Source organism: Temnothorax longispinosus, chromosome 12 (assembly GCF_030848805.1).
Source record: "Temnothorax longispinosus isolate EJ_2023e chromosome 12, Tlon_JGU_v1, whole genome shotgun sequence".
Classification (NCBI taxonomy): domain Eukaryota; kingdom Metazoa; phylum Arthropoda; class Insecta; order Hymenoptera; family Formicidae; genus Temnothorax; species Temnothorax longispinosus.
In genome coordinates, this window is record NC_092369.1 from 10,338,448 (window position 1) to 10,359,792 (window position 21,345).

Below are 21,345 nucleotides of genomic sequence, written 5' to 3' on the forward strand. Positions count from 1 at the left end.
CACCAATGTTCTGAATAATGTACAAAGTGGTCTACGGTGGCAACAAGGCAGTCCTCATAAATAATTCGGAAACCACCCGCCGAGGACTCGATCGCACGTCTTTTGTTCCAAGTAACGCGCGGAATATTATGCATTTCGAGATGCGCGATAAAATATGAAAGAATAATGGATATTTTTCTGCAATTCAAGATAAAAATGACAACTAGGATTTCAAGGATCGAGTACAGCTAATACACAATTACAGTAATATTCAAATTGATATTCACTTCGTTTACACACTTTGTTTTAAGTATTTGCTTGAGAGATTAATATGTTATCATGGAGCATCTAAAGAATATAATATTAGCTATTAATTATTTTACTAGTTTAGTAGTAGAGAGAGAGAAAAAAAAGAAATAAAGCTGTCACGGTGTCCTGCTATTGAAACTATTTTTAACTGCTCGCTTTGCGTCTTCCGTTTGGATGTAGAGACTATAAGGACAGAAGCTCGTTAATGCCAGCAATTGTAGCTATCGATCGGCGATATGTAGCAGCAACATTTGATCGAAGACCGCGGAGAAAGAAGAAGTTTAAGGGAGAACACGCGACAAGCTGTAATTCCGAGGACAAAAGTTGGGCTATACGAGTATAGTCCGCAGCGCAAAAATTAGATATACAAAGTAGAGGCTTGTTACTGACAATCGCAATTATCGATGCTCACGCAATGCCCCCTCGTATATGCCCCGAAACTTTGTCATATGGTTCCCCCGTATTGTCTGGTTAACGCATTATAATCTCTCTTTAGAAAAGTCTGTAAGGTGACGAGACAAAGAGATCAATGCAGCATATTGTATTTCCGAGAATCTTTATATTATCAAGCTACGACATTAGTGAAAGCTGTATGAAATTAACTTCTTTTATGAATCTCCGTTTGTACTTTGTGATTAAAATTATTTGTATAATGTTATTCTAATTTTTTCCGCAACTCATCGTGATCGAGAATTAGTTACGCAATCTCGTTAACATGTTAGAAATTGAAACGCGGTAAATTGGATTGCTGACACTCACCGGTGTGGATGTAGGTGTGCTTCTTCATGTCCGACTTCTGGTGAAACCTCTTGCCACAATATTGACAGGGATAAGGCCTCGTGTCGGAGTGGATCAGCAGGTGAGTGCTGAGCGTGCTTGACCGTTTGAAGGCCTTACCGCATTGCTTACACTATTGTAACAAACAAAGAAATTGGTTTACCTTAGTGCTACGTCTGTTTAGCGAAGCTATCTAATTATCCTTGCAAATATTGTACATACAAATACATTCTTTGAAACTCGGTTATTTTTTATTGTGCCTTTAATCAAACGAGACAGAGAAAGAGTTAATTTCTTGGTCCCATATAATAACGGCTATAATAATAATTAATAATATTCTGACATACGCGTCAGAAATTTGAAGATATAATTTTACTGATTTCAATAATGCGAAATCATTCTGCCGTTAATAGGAATTTCCTTTGCCGAGACAAATCACCATCGTCCAACTGTTAAACTGTTAAGTAGCTAATTTATCAATTTCTCCTGGACAGTTCGTGTTTCCGCACGCGATATTGATTGCATCCCTCTCAAGAAAATTCTTTCCGCGATTCTACACGCTTCCCAATCTCGTGGAAATCTGTCCCGTGTTATATATCATATTATATACATCATATCACATATTAATAATGTTCATTCAGAATCTATTAATGAGATCATTTCGAGTAACTCCACGAATTTACAACAATCTATCCATTTATCAATTGCAATAAAAATATCTGAAAATGTTTGCGTTTCATTATAATAACGATATAATAATAAATGAACTCGCCGGAGAGCTTATTTGTTTTTTCAAATTCTCGTTCGAGAAACTTATCTCTTCCTATTTACGACAATTATTATAATTTCCGTAAAACGTACCGCATTTTTCCCGGCGCGATTTGCCAACGCCGTAAAGTCTCTCTTTTGCTTTTCAACCGCGGACGCGGTTAGGAAAGGGAATAAAAGCGAACAACACGCGGAGGGAGATAGAAGACGGCACCGCTCCTGGGCGCCGGGACGCCAGGCACACCTGTGTTCACGAAGCGTCGCGTTACTTTTTTCCTTCTCTCACTTTCTCTATCACTCCTCTAGCTCATTGTCACACGGGCGCCAGTCGTCACAATGCCCCGACGACGCGCGACGGTGCGGTTCGATGCGTGTCCAGGCTGACAATTTATACGGGGTATGAATATGCCAACCGCGGAATATTATTGCGCGCGCGAGTACGCATGATTCACGTCGCGTCGCGATCAATATATACGGAAGAGCGACCTGTCTTCACGCGACATTCAACTTCTTCGCGATGATATCGCGCCGCGCGCGAATCTTAATCCTCGCCGTTCAGAATTGACAGAGTCGAAGGTACCGGTAGTGATCGGTATAGATAAATGATTGCTGGCTGAGATCGTGATTACTAAAATATTATAGTTGCTCTTCTGAGAGATAGTGACAACTTGTGAAACGTAACCAAATTCAAAAATTATTTGAACCAATTTGAACATATTATTGCGTGTGAATAAGGTACTCAAGAAAGGATCATTTTCCATGCTAAATTCTGCTCAAAATTGCAGATTGCGTTGCATATTTGGATACAACGAAATCTATATTTACATCTTATACATTCAAGATTTTAAACCACATATAACGATCTTGTCCGTTTTTTATCTCTCAAGACGAGGAAGCTATTCCGGTCAATGTACTACGTACATGAAACGTTAAATGTCAGGATAAAGAAGGACAGAGCAACGTATTCAGAACTCTGCCACTTAACTGTAATTAAAGCAAGATGGTCACGTCGCCGGTGTACCGATCGCGACAATGGAGACTCCCACGCACAACAATTGTCACCCTTAATTGCTCCTGTCGTCCACCTGTGGCAAAATGGGGAGTTCTCGGAGCGGTCAACGGTGAGACACCGTCATCCCGTTCGCGGATACGAGGGAAAGGAAAGGAAAGCGGCGCGGCGCCTTGGTGGGAGGGTTTTCGTTAATAAGCACCGCCGGAACGCCCGTGTGTCGAGAGATCGTGAAGGAAACGACGGATTGTGGGAAGGAGGATGGATGAGGCGAGGCAGCCTCGCCATTGTCGCACGAAAACGTCTGCTTCCGGTACGGTTCGGAAACAAAGCCGAGAAAGAGATAGAGGAGAGAGAAAAAGAGAGAGAGAGAGTGTCCGTGCCTACGTTCTTGCTCTCTGGCCGCCTTCCATCAGTTTCTGCGCTCCTCGCGATTCGCGGCTCCTCGAAATCGTGTAATTACCGTTAATCTCTTGCGACGCTCTTTGTACGCGGCCCGAAACATCTGTCGCTCGTCGGCGAAGGCGCGAATTAAATATAAAGAAGACTGCGGCTTTCCCACGAATGGCTTACCTAAATGTCGCCCATGAATCATCGCGGTATCGCGAATGCCGATTATCGCGACAGGTAAGTTACGCGTTGCTTAAGCTATTTTCTCAAATTTAAGCTTAAGCCTCACGAAACCTAGAAGAATCTAGGAGAACCGATTAGGAAGATTGTAATCTGTCATTTGGTTAGGGAATCCCGGACGCGTTTAGAGAAACTCGTGATTCTAATTTATTAAAAATCATAGAATTTTGATACTTTATAAAAAAATGAGATATTGCATTTGTGACTAAAATGAAAGAACGTTATGTCCATCAAAAGAGAAGCGAAATCCCTTTAGTTTCGCCTGAAAGCGGATATTAATAAAGATCACAACGTTGACCTACTAAATAGTCTTTACACTTATATTATGTTATAAAGAGATTTAAGTACGTTGGAAAAGACTTCGCTGATATTAAAAGTAAAATCGTAATAGAAATCTAAAATGTGAAGCATGAATCAGTAATAGAACAATTTATCGTAATTGTTTCTACTAATAGCTATATAACATCGATGTAATTACAGTAGGTATACATTTATGGAGTAAGAAAAATATAATTCTAAAACATTTGGGAATTCAATTATCTTAATACTTCAGGGCTAATAGTCTGTTCTAAATCTAGGCTGAAATAATGACTGAACAGACTAAAAGGCTGAGCAATATCAAGAATTTAATATCAATTTCACATCATAACGTATATACATACGTATATACATGTGTGCGGCCCACATATTCTAATATGTCGAGTTACGTGTCGTGGACGTAAAACCACGGCGAGGCGAGTTTCTCTACTTCCACTCAATCACACGTAATTGAGCCGGCGCGGATCTTTTGTCGAGGTCCATGTACTCGTCAAAAACGTTTGACCCGTTTCCTCGCCCCGACGCACTTAAGGGTATTTGCGCGCCCCGCAAGAAATTCATATCGCGTGACTCCTCGAACGCCGAAGCCCGATTTTTTTCTTTCTCCGAACGGAACGGAGATCGACCGGTTTTACGCTCTCGGTATGTAGGCACGCGTAAAACCCCGGTCGCGTACTCTCTGTGCGTACCAAAAGGAAACATTCGCGCCGCGATAAAGTCGAAGATGGACCGAGCGCGACGCGTTCGACAACTCGTCCGTCCGGATTGCTTCGTTATGTTAATTAAACCGTGCCTATGTTGTAACAGATGCGTGATGGCTCCGATGATGATGTTTTATTTAATTAAACTTAAGCATTTGACGGCGTTTCTTTTAAAACAGCTGGAAAGTCATTATGACCTCTCTTATAACGATCCATTGGAATTTATTTAACTTCTTTAGTTGCCTGGTGGAATACGCATCGTTTATATTTGCTTCATGAAATATTACTGTAATTACTGTATAGCATTGGTTAAATCGGTTATCGAACAAAACTGCTAATTATTGAATTACCTATAAAAATTAAAAATGTTGCTGAAAATCGTACATAACTGTTACTTAGAAAATAAGTAAATTGCGTAAGTTTGCCTAGATTGATATTTGCCTGAGCAAACTGTTTCTTCCTTTGTGATAAAAAACTTGGTAAATATGCATGACTGGAAGAGAGAAAAATATCGATTTTCAAGGAAATCAACGTGACCTGACCATCAGATTGGCGAGGAACACTTTCCCGTGGCTCGTAAAAAAAAACGGACACCAGCAAGCTCCACATATCGATCATCGGCGACCTTTTTCAAAAGCTGTCGCGTTCTGAGAAGCTGCAGAGCTTCACGTAAACTATTAATCGGGCCGAGAATAATAATTTTGTCTTTGTTTATAGAAAAATTGCGTTTAAGTTAATTCATTTACGAAGCATTAATTGAAAATACGATGATTAAAAAAAATAGCCAATTCCGCTTAATTTCGTCTTAAATGTTTCTATTTAATCTTCTGATTAATTTTACACTCGCGTTATATTTTTTTTAAATACTCATTGACGATATTTATTTTATTATAATCACTAATTATTAAAGATAATTAATCACAGTTTCTCATTTTACATTGAACTTATAACATTTTCTTACAATTAGTACTTTATACATTACGTACATAAGATAAAAATTATGTTTAGAAACGTAATCAAACTCATTACTAGCGAGAGACAGAATTAATCCAAACAATCAACGGATAGCTTATTCTCCTGTCAAGTAAGCTATTAATATCAATGGGTTGATTATAGCTGTCAGTTAGAACGACTGTGCGGTTAGATTCTTGGAAATAGATAGGTCGCATCAAAGCTCTAAAACGGAGGGAAGAAACGAAGAAAAGAGCAGAGGGGAAGGTCGCTAAGATGGGACCAATTACCGCCGGCGATACGTTCTTTAGGGGTGCCGCGATCGGCCGGTTCGATCGATACCGAAGCCGCGCGCGTGGAAATCGAAGCTTCTTTTACGAGCGCGAGACGCGATCGCCAATAAAAGCTCGAGTCGAATGTTTGCCGACCTCGTAAAATCGGCAATCGTACGGGACACGCGCGCGCAACCACGCGGTCCACTTGCCACGATGGGTCGAATATCGTGGACGCAGTGGAGTCGAGATTTCCAGGACCGATATCAGTCGTCTTCCTCGAAAGCTTATCGGCCGCCTTCCGCGGCAGCGGATTCGCAATGATTTACCCGCGCGATTTACGCGGAGAACCGCGTCGTGAAAATCTTTCTTTACGACACGGCAGTACCGGTGTTTTCGACATCGCTCACGATTTTTAAATCAAGAAACTCCGATACTGTTTTTTCTATTTCTCCGAATCGATTGAGACGACGAAGTGTGACGCGAAATAAATTCTTGCCAAAACGCACTTTTTTTTCAAGAGAGAATTATGTTGCATTGTTACAGATTATCATTAAAAATCATGATTGAGTACGCTCTTCGGAGTATTACTTCACCGAAATAACGAGTCATGCGCTTACGGAGAAAACAGCTTCGGCGGTTGGTATCCGGCGAAGCAGGATAAAGTGCGCGCGAATGAGAATAAGGAGGTATAATACAGGAACACTCACTTGAAAAGTCCTTTCCGTCGAGGAGGGCGGTGTAAGCGGTGAATGATGAATTTGCCGCGTAATTATAGGGGTCGAGGACGGACTCCTGGAGGACGGTGCTCTCGTTTCTCTGGCCTCCCTCTCGCACACCGAGCCCGGCGACCAGATTTCACTTTTTCTGCTGCCGATACTCGACGAGACGTCGCTCGGCTTCGTGCTGAGGTTCAACGGCACTTCCTCCTCTGAAACGAGAAGTCACCCGGTCTATTTCGTCACTCGAGCGCTCACCAAATCGCTGCTAATCTCTCATTTTGAAAATTTTACGGCTATTTAATTGAACCGTATATATAGAAATACGTCATAATACAAAATACAATACTTTACTTGTTTTACATTAAAATAAACAAATCTTTTATTCATGTAATGTAATACGAAATGATAAAATTTTTCAAAGTGTAAATCCATATATAATATATATATAGAATAATTTACACATACATTTAAAAATGGAAATCAAAAATCAATATATCAAGCATTTATCAAGAAATATTTCATCATAAATTTAATTGAACGTATTTATAACACGGAGAGCACAAAGAAACAAGAAACTTCATATCGTCGTATCAAGATATCGAAAAAAAGTGATAATTTATGATCGATCATCATCATCACTAAAGGCGGGGAAATTTTATAGTTTTTGCACACCATATATACATGTATGCGCAGATAGCAATTAATTGATCGTAATTAGTATCCGTGCAGCAAAGTCAAGCGGCGGCGATAAATAATGCCTCGTGTGACAACGTTGGTCGATCGATAGCACCCACTTACTGATAATTGCTCATTAACCGGTCTACTGTTCTAAAAGAAGCATGTTTCGAACGCTCTGAAAAAGGTTTATCCCGGGAAGCTGGCTGAAGACAACTTCACTAGACTTACTCTTCTAAATCGTGATCTTTATCAATTTCGAAAATGCTCAATTATTTCACTAAAGTATTCGCGTTTTCGTCTCTACACTTGTTAAACTTGTAGACACATAATTTAATCCAAAATACGCGCATGCTTATAAATATATAAAGATGCCCAATTCAGCGACTGGACATTTTTTTTATAATGCAATATAAAATAATGACTATATATATAGATACCTATTGGATTTTTTATGCAGATTGTTGGAAAAGAGCAATTACTAACTAAGATTTAGGTTGTTTATAATATTCAACGTATTTATACTGTAACATATGTTGGATATTATAAATAACCTAAATTTTTAGTTATTAATTGCTCTTTTCCAACAATCTGCATATAAAAAATCCGATGACTAATAATGATAGGATTCATATTCATAATCAATGTTTTCGAAATAAATATCAACTAAATTATTATGCAAATTATTGTTCAGGATGCTAATTAAAAGTAACTTAACTAATATGCTCCGATAAATTTTGCATGATTTGGTGCTTTCTAAGTAACAATGTCGTTTCCTGGTAAGAGTTCCTTTTCTCACAATCTCTCAGTCGTAACATGATAAACATTTGCAGATTGGTTTAAGAGGAGATTCAAGCAAATCTCACCGAACTTGGCCTTCTCCGGTGTGCATCTCCGGGGTGATCCGGGACGTGCCGGACTGAGAGGTTCCGAATGAATGGGCGAGCAATTCGTGACCGGTGTCGTCTGTTGGGACGGGATTCTCGTAGGCGGGAGCAAAGAATGTGGCAGCAGCAGGCCCATGTGACGGGCCCACCAGGCACCCCCAGACGCCCCATAGCCGCCGTACATAAGACCGCAACGCATGTCTGAGACAACAAAGGTAACCAGAGTTCAAAGTGTGGAATTTGGAAGTGTGATGATCTTCAAGTAACAGAGAATTTACAAAATGCTTAATGGAGATTACGTCGCCGAGCGAATATTCTCATACACGTAAAGAAATAATTAACATATACATAAGAACACAAGGAACATTTAATAATATATAAGAATAATTAACTTAAGAATTATTATAATCAAATATTTCAATTTGAAATATATCGCGCGGTTCAATTGACAATTATAGATTGATAAATACAATTAAGTTAGACGACATCAAAACTTTCTCCCTTATCCACGTCATCCACTCTTTCACGACTTACCTCGCGCGGCAACGCTAGCGCTGAGTGGTAGACTTTGCAGTCTCAGATCGGGATTGTAATTCGACACGAGGGTAAAGGCGCTGAAACGATCGGGGACGGGTTGACAAAGGCCCGAAGGTGCATTGGTGGTGGAGGCGATGGTGCTCGAACTGCTTCCCGGTACACCTGGGCTCCAAGGCGAGGATGGTAGCGTGATTATGCTGGGGCTGCCGGGTGGCGAGAGGGTGGCCGGGGGTGACAAGGCGCCCGCCGGAACTCCCACGGGATTGCAATGAAGTTCCGGTTTCATGTGCCAAGTTCGAGGTACCGCTTCTATTACGAGAGAGAGCAAATACTTGGCTTATTATTTCGCACTGCACCACGCACGAACGCAAAATGTGCATATAGCATATAAATTTCGAAATTGCGGTGATTACACCGTGTTATTATCGATGAGCTATTTTCGAAGTACGTACTTAAAACGCAATAAACATATGTCTGCTGTGTGTGTGTGTGTGTGTGTGTAGCTAAAATTCCATGTCAGATAAGTTGACTCTTATCAATTACGCACGTGCTAAAGTTGCAAAATACTATTTTCTAAAGGTTATTAAAACTAATGGCATTTAATTAAGGCAATTGAAAAACTTTTATGTAATAACAAAAATGGCTTGCAGAATTTTTACTTAATGAATATCATTCGAAATATCATTTGATATAAATGATATTTCTTGGTAACTTTTGTGAATCTTCAGACAGTGAATATCATGAATATATATATAAATATTAAAATACTTGGACTAGAACTACATGGATAAAGACGAAAATATTTATAAAACAGACGTTAAAGTGAAATAGGTACTCTTTATCTGTTTTGAAGAATCTTTTACAGATTATATCTAACATGATTTTAATTTCTAAAATGTTTCTAAGAAATTTGATAGGTATCTTAGATGTTTGGTATTATTTTAACATTTTCTAATAAATATTCCTAACTGTTTAGGTATATTATCTTTCTTCATATTGTCTACTTTCAATTCATTCTCTATTTCTACGTGGTTTAATATCTCGAATATGATAATAAAACCTCTATGGAATAAAGGAACTACGGAAATTCACGTTAAGTGTGAGTTATATATGTATTTCGCGTAAAAACATGCGTAGAGGCTGCATTCCACAAACGCGTTCATTACGTACACGAAACATATACGTTAACAGAGAAATGAATAATACATGGAGCCTTGAAGCGGATTCTTTCGTGATGCATAAAATCTGGTGATGCTGATCGCGATCGAAATCTTTTCGATCGCGCAAGCGAAGAATGATTGCGGTCCAAAATCACGGCTTAATCGAACGTGTTGATCGGAAAAATTATAAAGTGAAAGTGTTGCCCCGCATAACACGCGTATCTTCCAAATTTGTTTTGCAAACACATGGTAAAATGTAAGCCGTAAACGCAGATTATGCTTTTATTTGCATTAATTGTAATAAAATATTTTATGCGCAATCACTGAAGTATTTATAGAATTATTCTGCGAACTGGGATACCAATTTATCATTTTCTATAAAGTAGCATTATAAATAAATATTAAGAATCTCAAATAAGAAATTATCACAGTTCTCTAATTACATGTTTTTTTCATATATATAGTTACACGCAACTTAAAGATTTTTTATTCATGTCGATTTGAAAATTAATCGTGCAATTTAAACGTTACCGTAGTAATTAATCGCGATATACGTCCGCCACATCAGGATCCGACAAATCATATTTATCACAGGAAGTATAACTAATCGGAGATTGTATGTAGGTACTGCGATACAAAACGTTGAGTTTTCCCCTTGAATTATATGCTCGTTGCACTCCACAATCTCGTCCGTTCGATAATAGAGAATTAGGAATGCCGGTGATTATGAGCTCCATATTCATAACAATCGTCCGGCCCCGCTAAGAGAGTTATTTAAAAACCGTTGCTGGCTTCCATATCGCACGATCTCGCGCGCCGATGAATATACGGAATAATTATGCTCGCCGCGTTTAACGCGAGCATGTCGGCGTTTAATGCATTGTCGGCGACGATCTCGCCGTCGTTTTAACGCTTATCAGATTCGTCGGCGGAATAAAGAAGGAAAGAAAAAAAGAATTTGCGCGCGTAAGGGCGAAAGCGCGAGCGCGGGAAAGAAATCACGAACGCGCGGCCGGCGAAATGAATTATAAATCGTGCGTGCGCGACTCGCGGCCGAGTATCGCGTATCGGACGGACGTATCGAGACGACGAGATCCTAATCGCGCGAGGTCGGACAGATGTGATTGCTCGACGCAGATCTCTGCGACGAGTCGCACGATAAAGTGTCCCGGCCGCGCCGTCCGACGCAAACTTGACGGGGCAGGCTCTCAAAAGCGAGCGCGCCGACTGCCGATCAGTTTTCGCGTAGCGATAATCAGTGGCAATGAAATAAATATATTTGCGCGCACAGGTTGTTCTCCGTCACGCAATACGTGTTCTGTACTGATTTCTCAAGCTGTCATGAAATTCTACCGATCGGCGCAGTCAAGGAGAAAACTTTAATCGGCCACGGCGTCGATCATTTTATTCGTGTGTGCCACGCATTCTTTAGAAAAATTACGTAATACAATTATATAATTTTCATACATGTAATAGCGCGTTTCGAGATCGAGATTACGTTCAATAATCTGTAATTTTTTGAATTTTTATAAAATTATGGGTTTCCTTAATATATTTCAAACAAACAATTGTAGTGTATAAAATATTGTCAAGAAATTAAAAAATTGTTCTAATTAAAATGTGTTCTAATTCACGTAAGTTGATGGGAGGAGATATTTTTTAACGAGCCGCAAACAAACGAATAATTAACAAGCATCGAGCACGATGCGAGTGCAGTTTTTCGCTGGCGCGGCGCGCGGGGGTGATTTGTAAGCACACGCGAGTGTGCGAGTGGAAATAGAAATAGCCGTTTTGCGTGAAACGACGATGTGTCGGGAAGCCAGGTGATAACCCACGAAGTAAATCACTGGCTCGAAGGTCCCACCGTGTGCGATAAGGATCGCGTCTGGACATAAACTACGACTAATAACCGCTACTCGTTGTTTGAATAAATCTGTAATGCATTCGTACGAGCTGCATTCCTACATAATTCATGCGCCGACGCATCGGTAGCGAGAATTTGTTACTCGTTTCCATAGATAACGGTGCACGATGTAGTGTACGCTGCCAATCGCCTGCTTATTCCGAATTTCAGTTACATTGTTCCTCGGTTTTAGACGAGTGAATTGAAAAGGGAAACGAGCGCATTACAATTCGTCCAACAAAGTTGCAAAAAAAAAAAAAGAAAAACAAAAGCGTACCGCTGATAAGAGGCACGTAATTTTCCGTGCCAGATAACTTAAATAATAATTCAGCAGGAAAAAGAAGAAACGAAAGAGAGATGGATCGAATGTATCGATCTTCGTCTCGAGTCTAATGAGTTGTGATGAAAATGGCTGCATTTCGATATTCATTGTCAGTACTAAAAATCTATATATTTTTCTATATTTTACGTCACGTATACTACAGATTTTTAGTACTGACAGTGAATATCGGAATGTAGCCTACGTATGAGATTAGGGCGCGAGAAATGGTTTGGTTTCCGAGATAAAATATGCATGGAAATATGTTACAGAAATTTCGCTCGTTAAACCATCAGAGACGGAAAAGGAAAGCAGTAAAGAGAGCCACGATTTTGACGCGGGACATTCTCGTGTTGAAATTCGAGGTCTCGATATTAGATGGACACGTATTTAGACAGGTGAGGCCAATTCAACGATATATCACGCTGCACTTCTGCGTTGTTATCATCCATGCATCATGTCACCCACAGAATAAAAAAACCGCGTACTGTTTGTATGAGAATAAATCATGAGCGTCGCAAACCTGATTTCCTGCTATCTTTTCAATTTTGCGCGACGACAAGGAATAAGCTACGAATAATACCAAACAGAAATGTCGAAAACATTATGTGTTCGCGAGAAATACAATATGTAAATAACATTATAATGTACATTATATAATAAAATATACTGACATAATGTATATTTTAGCAAAGTTAAAAATGTATTTACATAGAATTTACTGCGTTCACTATTGCGCTTAATTATTATCGATCGGATAGAACAAAGAAAGAAACAAAGCATAGATGAATTCATAGAAAATATATTCTATCGGAGATTGTTTCGAGTGTGTTAGCGTTGAATCATCGTCAAACTCGCGCGAATACAATTTACATCTTTAACAGCGAATGCTAATCCATCACGGAGAAAATTTTATAGTAAATATTACTATGGTGTCGCACTAGCTGCGGACCATCGAGGAATTTTAAGTTAAATTACTATGTTTATGGTAAAAATTACGTTATTTAATCGTTTTTAAAACAATAATTATAGTATTTTAACTTGAAATTCCTCGATGGTCCGCAGCTAGTGCGACACCATAGTAATATTTACTATAAAATTTTCTCCGTGATGTTTTAGCAATCTTCAGTACAAATTTAAGACGTAACAAATTTAAGACAGACGGATAGCAAACTGCAGAGAGACGTGTGCGATAATCGGTGCAATGAAAAAAAATCTTCGATTAATGATAAAGATTGATTGATTCAGCGCGTGGCCACCTGTGAAAATACATATCTGTCATTTTAACAGATTCGAGGTACGTTAACTGCGTCATTTCTTAATTTCACACTTGAGGCTCGACACGTTTCACAGCCACACGAAATGAATTCCGAGTCAGTGAGTCGTTCGTGTTCTCATCGTCGAAATTAATAGCGCGGCCAGATGGAACTCTTTTAATTACCGATTAATCACTCGTGACTCACGGTGTTCCCGTGAACGACAAACGTTTCCAATTCATATTGGAATTTCGGAATTGGACAAAATTTCCCTTTATGGACAATGTGATTACGTTAACATTGGCGAAAATTTCCGATCGTGTTTTTGGTAAATTTCTATCTAACGGCAGCGTGTACATATCGCTCTATAGGTATATGAAATCCAAATGATAGACAATGAGAAGACATCTGCCAATTAACGAATCGATTAATTGATGATAAACGGGGCTCTATAGGCCTCGTAAACGGCTAATCGTTTGCTCGTTAATTACGAAAGTAACTCCCACCGCAACGACTCATCGTCAAATCTCAAAAAACAATCATGAATATTTACGCGATGCCTTGATTAAGCTGGTGTGAACAAGTGTCAGATGTTCTTCTCGCCTGAGTATCTTTAAGACGGATTTTTGACTTACAAGCTGTCATTTTCGAACGGAGATTAAAATAAGCATTCAATTTTTTATTTCAGAGACAAATGTTATAGTCTTTTTATACAGGACAGTGATATGTATTATATATAATAATGCAATATTTAATAAACATTTTTAACGGATTTAATAAATGCATTAAAAATAAAATTTTTTAAAATAATTTACTCATTATAAAATAATCCAAAATTAACGATTTCTCGAAAATTTCATTATAAGATGAATTATCCTATTAAATGCGAACAATTATCATAAATAAAAAATTTGCACTTAATAGAAAAGACTAAAAAACGAGAATATAGAATACGGCACATCTATTAAAGAATAAAGTTTACTTGTGATATTTTATTGAAGAAAGCTATTTCTTATATTTCGTGCAAGAGCATAATAATTAGGATAGTCCAACAATGCACCATGTAAATTTCAGAGGCTTATATCTCTTTCAATTATTGAGTTGGAGATCTGGGTTTTTGCATACAGTTCATGAATTTAGTTGGCTACATACTGTATAAAATGAGTCATAAGTTATTTTTAAAATTTAGCCACAATTTCGATTTTTTAAAACAATGTCAAATGGTTCATTGTGTACAGGAGCGTGTACACAATGAACCTAGCCATTTTTAACAATGAATCATGTTTTATATTGTGAATTGTTAGTGTTATTTTAGTTGTACTATGTTCTAAAATGTTTATTTAGGGAAGAGATTGCATTACATTTTTTCAACGCAGTAGAGAGTTGCATGCCAGTCATCGTACTTTATGCAAGCGAGCAAATTGCGACGATGTTTTGGAAATTTACACGTGTTCCTAACATTATATTTGCATTCATGATGTGTTTAAAATACTCGCAATTCTAATGCCTCGTGCTTCGGTTATCATCGGCTTATCCGCAGTACTTTTTCGCTTTTGCGATTACGATAATATACGCGCGGTGCTAAAATCTCTCATTTGTTTAAGAAGCCGTGCGCTTCACAAAGGTGTACCTTCATATAAACATTATTTGCATTCTATTAGATCCGAGATTAAATCTAATCGTTTGTAGAGGTAGAAACACGTGGAATAAATACGTTTATTTTTAGATATGCAAAATATCGACTTAACAAAATAGTCAGAGGTAAATGAATGATATGCTTTAAAATAAGTTCAAAATTCAAGAATGTAGAATTTTTGCGTTATGAATAAAAAGAAGATAAATTTGAATAAATGTCCATTAACAATAAGACATAGATAAATGACAAAATTTTAATTTTAAAAAGAACAATGTATTTTATATGTCTTTACGATCGTAGAATGAATCAGCTGAAATTTACATCTAAAATTATGAAATTGTGAACGATGAAACAAAAATGGGAAGTTCATTCTGCTTATTAGAGTAGATTGCGCAAACATTCTGTGTTTTTTTTTTTCACAGAAGAATCTCGGAATTTCATCAAGATTGAAAAAGCTGTACGTTTCGGGATAAAACTGCAAATGTGTAATTTGGCGGCGAAAGTTTGCTTAAAAAAATGTGACGAGATCTTGGCGCTTTTTGAATATTTAAATCACTCATAAAACACAGATAAATAGCATAATCGATAAGCTATAATCCCGACGTTCGAAAATTTTTCAAGTAATCGGTTGTAATTTTGTTTACATGTGAATTAAAACAACCCCGAGCGGATTTCAAATGTACTCTTATTAACGATTGTTATTAACAAGTTAATCATTATTAACAATTAACCATTTACTACCATTACGACAAGTGAATTATAACAAATATTCTTGTGTCACGAAAAAAATGCGATAAACTCGCAAATGTACCTGTTTAAAATACACGTGCTTTGCGTTTTAAAATGTTAGATGCCAAAATAATCGCGGAATACGTTCAAGGGGCTGACGAGGACAAAAGCGATCAACACGAAGACTTACTTTGTAACGTTTAATTGTAAGGCACGATGATAAAGATCAGGTGCGGATCGGCGGAAAAAAACACAAGTGACTACTCTTGATAAGAGTTGCGATTGACGTCGTGGAAAGTTACAAGGGAGGTCAAAACTTTAAATCAGCTTTAAATCGTGTCATCGTCATGTTAAAAATCAGTTCGTGTCACTTCGATCGACAGGATCGTCGATGATTAATAGCGTGCATATGGCACATTCCCATACAACTCATTATTATACTCGTGTTCGCTTATGTTTCCTATAACTAATAGATTCAAGATTCAATATATTATATAGTTTCTGATGCACAATGTAATCTTTTTCTTAAAAAGTTATGTGTGCTTACATAAATTTTCTATAAAATTATAAAACGCACAAACAAATCAAATTTTGATATTTTATAGCAAGTTTTATTCTTTTATCAGTAATTATCTATAATTTAATTCTTTTTTTTTTGTGTATAACAATTGAGAGCTTGTATCACAAATTTTGAAAATTTCTCTCACCAATCGATCCCATGTTGTTCTATGTAACGGTACAAGCTTGACGCGTAGAATGAAATACATATAACTCTCGGCAAGTGCGTGATATACGTGTAAACTTGTTGCGATCGGCAAAGTTTACCGTATAGTTAAGAGTCGAGTGTCACGTGTTGTCGCGGTGATTAGTGTCGCGGTAGATAGATTATATTAACGTGTATCCAAAGATATTAACTGAATCTTGTACTCACCACACATCACGTTCAGGTGTTGCAGGCGATGCTAGAACGATGTGCTAAAATTGTATGCCGCTCATGGAGCCGCGCACTATCCCGACCGCGGTCTCCGCGCGCACTGTGCCTGCCAGATTCAGAGTTCGGCGCGCGCGAATCACACAGAATTTCTTTGGCAAACGTCAAACCACCGGGCACACGTTGCCGCCTTCTCGCACAGATACTTTCGCGGAAACACGCGATCTTGGTCGCTCGTTCAAACGCGCGAGTTCAAAAGTGTTCTCTCGAACGACCTTGCAACTGGTTCCGTTCACCGTTCACCGACCGGTCGGTCGAAGTCTCTTTCCGGAAGTCACGATTCATCAAGGTCGATCGCGACGAGGACGCGAATCATCGTTTAAACCAATCCTCCTCTTCAATACTTAGAGTCGCTTCAGTCTTGGATGGCTCGAAGAGCCATGAACCGCGAGATATTTTAAATCCCTTGACAAAACCTTGACATCAGCCGCTTGATTTCCTCTTACTCCGTTTTCTGTTTCCTTGACAATTAGCGGACTGCTACGGTGTGTGTCGCCGAGAGCAGCCAGTAGGTACTAGTACTACAGGTAACTTGTTGTCTGAACGTCAGTTCAGTCCGTGCGAAGAAGAAGAAGAAATAGAAGAAGAAATTCTCACTCTTCCCTCTCGGAGTGTCCTGACTCAGAGCAGGACCCCGACTGACCCCGCGGTGTGGCCGAGGAGGGCACGCACGGTCTCTCGCGTATGAGGACGAGCGTGTGTCGGCCAGCCCGTGGCTTCCCCTTACCTGGTCTGCCTCACCACGCTCAGGTTTCGCTCTTCTCTCACCTGCGCGTCGGTCTCGTGTGCCTACCTGGAAGCCCCGCCTACCATCGCTCGCTCGTGGTGCGGAGTACGCCGGCGTTCGACGTGGTGGGAAACGAGGAGAGACGAGTACGCGCGCGTCCTCCTTCCCTTCCCCCTTCATCCCCTTGTCTGTCCCCGCGGAAATCGCTGGTAGCACGATAGAGAAACGTGTGGTCTTCACGACATCGAACCCCCACCACTGCCCTTATAGACAGAGGCTGCGTTCGGGGAGCGCGCTATTAGCGCTATTGCATGGCATCGTTCTATCTTTATCGCTTATCAGATATAAAACAAGGATAGAATAAGCAAATAGCGCTAATAGCGCGCTCCCCGAATCCAGCCAGAGAGTACGCGGGAGATGCGTTCTATTGTAAGCGTATCGCACCAACGGGTGGGCGGTTTCCACCTCGCTGTAGCCGCAGCGGGAAAAGGAATCGCGAGATGCAGGTGTTCGATGCCGTATCAGTGTTCCGTTTCGAGACGAAATTCTCGATAGCGAATTAATTGCCGCGCGGAGGGCGACTAGAATTAACGCATCTGCGTGGACGTGACGGACGCGTTGTCCCCCCGGTTAAAACGACCCGGCCCGGCCGTCGTTTCGCACGACACGCGCCGTGGATCGTTGATCGGTTAATTAACGGTTCCGCGACTCCCCGCGCATGAGAAACGACCGAGCGGCGTTGAGTGTTCTTAAATTCAAGTTGCACTTGCCCTGTTTTGCAATTAAAATTTTTGGTTCGCGTGTCCGCTTGGCGCTTACGGCGATAGCACGTGACAGATTCTCGGCTGCAGCATCTTACAATTAGCTCCGCATAAGAGATTAACTTTGTACAATATCTTTATCGCGCATCCCGATCGCGATGATCTGATCAATCGCGATTAGAATCCCATGAAATACAGAGATCATTCGGATTGTTAAACCATTTCGAAATGATTATTATGAAATAATAGTTATTGAGATATTTATAACTTTCATAATTCTCATTATTAAGCGATAAATGAGCAAATAAACTTAATAGATTTATCAAACAAATCCAGCCAGATTAAACTTACACTTTACTTCCGTGATCTCTCCTTCATATGTCAAACAACAAAAAATTAATAATTCTATCGACATTAACAAAATAGTGCAGGTATTACTTGATAAGTTAATCACTGATTAAGTTAATCGAAGTTTGATCAGTAGTAAAAACAGGGGATTCAGAGATTTCGTTGATGGTCTCTCTAATAGCATCAGAAACGCGTGGTCCATGATCTAGGGTACCATCGCGCAACGTCCATCTTAACTCGGCGCCCGGGTGCAGACGCCAATAGGCACTCTCCCGAGCGGCCGTGCGCGCGCACGAGATATCCGTCGTTAGATTTGATTCGGCGGACCATCTCACGAGAGTAGGAGAGAGCCCGAGTGCGTCGGCGCCGCTGTCGGAATCGCTCTCTATTGGCTGCTCTCTCCTAGGAGAGAGGCGAGGTATCGTATCGTCTCGCTCGCGTGAACCCGCCGTATCCTAGACGAGAGCGCTGAGAGGGGCCAGGCGCCGTCTTCGCGACGACCTTGGGTTTAAACCGCGATGCTGAGTCTCTAGGTCATCGAAAAGGCAGACGACGACGTCGCAGAACGAAAAAGCGGTAAGAATAGTAAACGTAATGATCGGGAACGAAACTCGCGCGCGTATACCCACAAAGTACTTTAATTACTCTACCTCGGTGACGAGGTAGCAAAAAGACCTGTAATTGCGACGCCACTATATCTTGGACATATTCTTGCGCGACGGAAAATATGGCTTTGAAAAGTAGGCTAATTATTTTTGCAATGCTAGACAGCTCATTCGATTGTTTCACGCATCGCGATATTCGACGCTCAAATTTTCTTTCTTGCTAATATCAAATCAAATTCAAGATTAGATCTTAAGTCTCGCATCGTTTTGAAAATAGCTTTCAATAAAACTTGATGTCTTAAAAGAGACAGGACGATTTTCCGTAAGGATTTCATATCTTCAGTTTTTTTTTCTAATGTGAATTTGAAGCTTTCAGTCTTTCAAGGCGCCTTACGTTTGCGTTTCGCAACGACATTTTCGCGTGATGCGCAGTATATTTGCCCGGCGTATCGTCTGGAGCGAGACGATTAACGTGTTGCACACCTTGCGGAGATAACGTTTGTGATTAGCTCATGGCGGTTAGTTCGTTTCCGAATGAGCGCGGTTAATCACGATCAGCCGGCCGAGTCATCAACTGCGCAAGGGCTTTCATTAGCCGCCGTTATCGTCACCTCCGCCTCGTTATATACCGGATAGATAATCCTCGGTAATTTGTGACGCAACAACGTGCATATAAAATTGAAAACGGGGAGGTCCAAAAGTAGATTGCAGTAGCTCGGTGTTAATCGCGCGCCAGTCTTAACAAGGGCGATTTATTGCGATAAAAACGCTTTTTTAAGAAGTATTATTTTTAACACAAGGGAATTGTAGCAACAGTATAAACAGCTGTTAGTTTTGACAATTTTAAAGATTCGAAGCTTCGAAGTTTAAAGCTTCGAAAAAAATATTTGCGACATAAGCGACATAACTGCAACATTAGAAATTTTGTTCGGATTGTGTCATATAATTTTATAAATGTATATTTATTGCGGTATTATTGCTATTATATTAAATAAAATAATTGTATATTTTGATTCTTCAAAGCTTCGGAAGTTGAAGTATCGAAGCTTCGAAAGTTCGAATATCGAAGCCTTCGAAGCAAAATCACCAGCTATCTAAAAAAAATGGTTGTTTTAAAAATTTTCGTAAAGGGAGCGTACAAATCTTGGTGGAACCGCTGTTAATCTTGAAAAGTGGCTAATATTCAATTCGACGTTTCGATTCGAATCAATTGAATTATTCATTGCGATCGTGTTCTCGTGACAGAAACGCGAGGCTAGCTCGCTCACGGTGACGTGAATCGCCGCATAGATCACGATCGAGGCATTCTTCTTTTTCTTCTTTGCTTCTCCTCTCCCCCACCCCCCGCGTCTCCCGACCCACCGCGGCGCGCGATGAATGTATGCGCGTATATCGTCGCACAATGCAGACGAAATTAGCATCGCAATGCGCCGCTGCACGCTGCTGCTGCTGGAAAACTGGGTAAACAGCTGTGCGAACAATGCGAGCGCGCTGCGACTTCCTTCACCTCTGCCTCGCCACTCGCCACCACGTCGCTCTTCCCTCTTCATTTTTCTTCACTTCGTTTCTCCGCTCCTCTCAGTCACCTGCCTGCACTATGAGGCCTGCATGACGACGATTGCATCGAGGTTACGGATACGAGCGTGACCGAGAATGTATTCATTCTGTATTCATCCACAGACCAAGAACTCGGGTTTCCCGCAAAGGATGCATTGTGGGTTTCTCAAGAGTAGCCGACAAGTAATTATCGATAGTTCGACAAGTAATTTTCGATTTGTACCAATATGGTGATTAACAGAAACAGTAAATCATAAAGACATCACGAGAGATTTGCATTACAATGCCAATGGGTAAATGAACAACTTAAGGGGTTACATACCTTTGTCTTGCGTGCAAGAAATGGCCTATCTTCAGGAATTTTTTTTCAGTAAATAACACAGTAATCAATGTATTTTCTTATTTTATTCGTTATATATTTAAGTGTACGTATATTAAAAATTAATTAAGTTTTATAAAAAAAAATTTAACGTTTATAGCAAGTTGTATATACTCCAATGCATGATTAAAAAATATATCAAATAAAATAAAATCCTGCATTGATTACTATATTATTTACTGACAATGCGAAAAAATGTTTAAAGATAGCCATTTTTGGCCGCGACAAATTATGTAACCTTTTAATAAAGATATAATAAAAAGATATTTATTATATCATAATAATATAATATAATATCGATACAATACTCAGTAAATGAGTAATTAATTTTTCAATTATAGATATTCTGCAAAAATTATAATCTACGTATGCACGTATATTTTACTTGCTGTAGTGTAGATGCTCACTTCTGTGTAGATTACATTCATAAATTTATTGT

General features: G+C 39.6%; 1 protein-coding gene and 1 long non-coding RNA gene across 3 annotated transcripts in view; one reads left to right on the top strand and one right to left on the bottom strand.

The window, feature by feature from the left end:
* LOC139823001 (uncharacterized) overlaps positions 1-17,281 on the bottom strand; it is a 32,583-nt gene extending 15,302 nt beyond the window's left edge. Inside the window, exons 1-5 of the mRNA XM_071795264.1 lie at positions 16,470-17,281; positions 8,533-8,844; positions 7,978-8,199; positions 6,425-6,645; positions 1,048-1,198 (exon numbers count right to left, since the gene is read on the bottom strand). Of these exons, the coding sequence (XP_071651365.1) occupies positions 1,048-1,198; positions 6,425-6,645; positions 7,978-8,199; positions 8,533-8,844; positions 16,470-16,476 (913 nt within the window). The 5' untranslated portion in view covers positions 16,477-17,281. The remainder of the gene's footprint in view (positions 1-1,047; positions 1,199-6,424; positions 6,646-7,977; positions 8,200-8,532; positions 8,845-16,469) is intronic.
* LOC139823003 (uncharacterized) overlaps positions 1-21,345 on the top strand; it is a 146,210-nt gene that overhangs the window by 69,946 nt on the left and 54,919 nt on the right. The window contains exon 8 of one of the 2 annotated variants that reach the window (XR_011734667.1): positions 7,945-8,073. The exons of the other annotated variant lie outside the window; for it this stretch is intronic. This is a non-coding gene — a long non-coding RNA (uncharacterized lncRNA). Of the gene's footprint in view, positions 1-7,944; positions 8,074-21,345 lie in introns of those variants that run through there. 2 annotated transcript variants of the gene reach the window in all.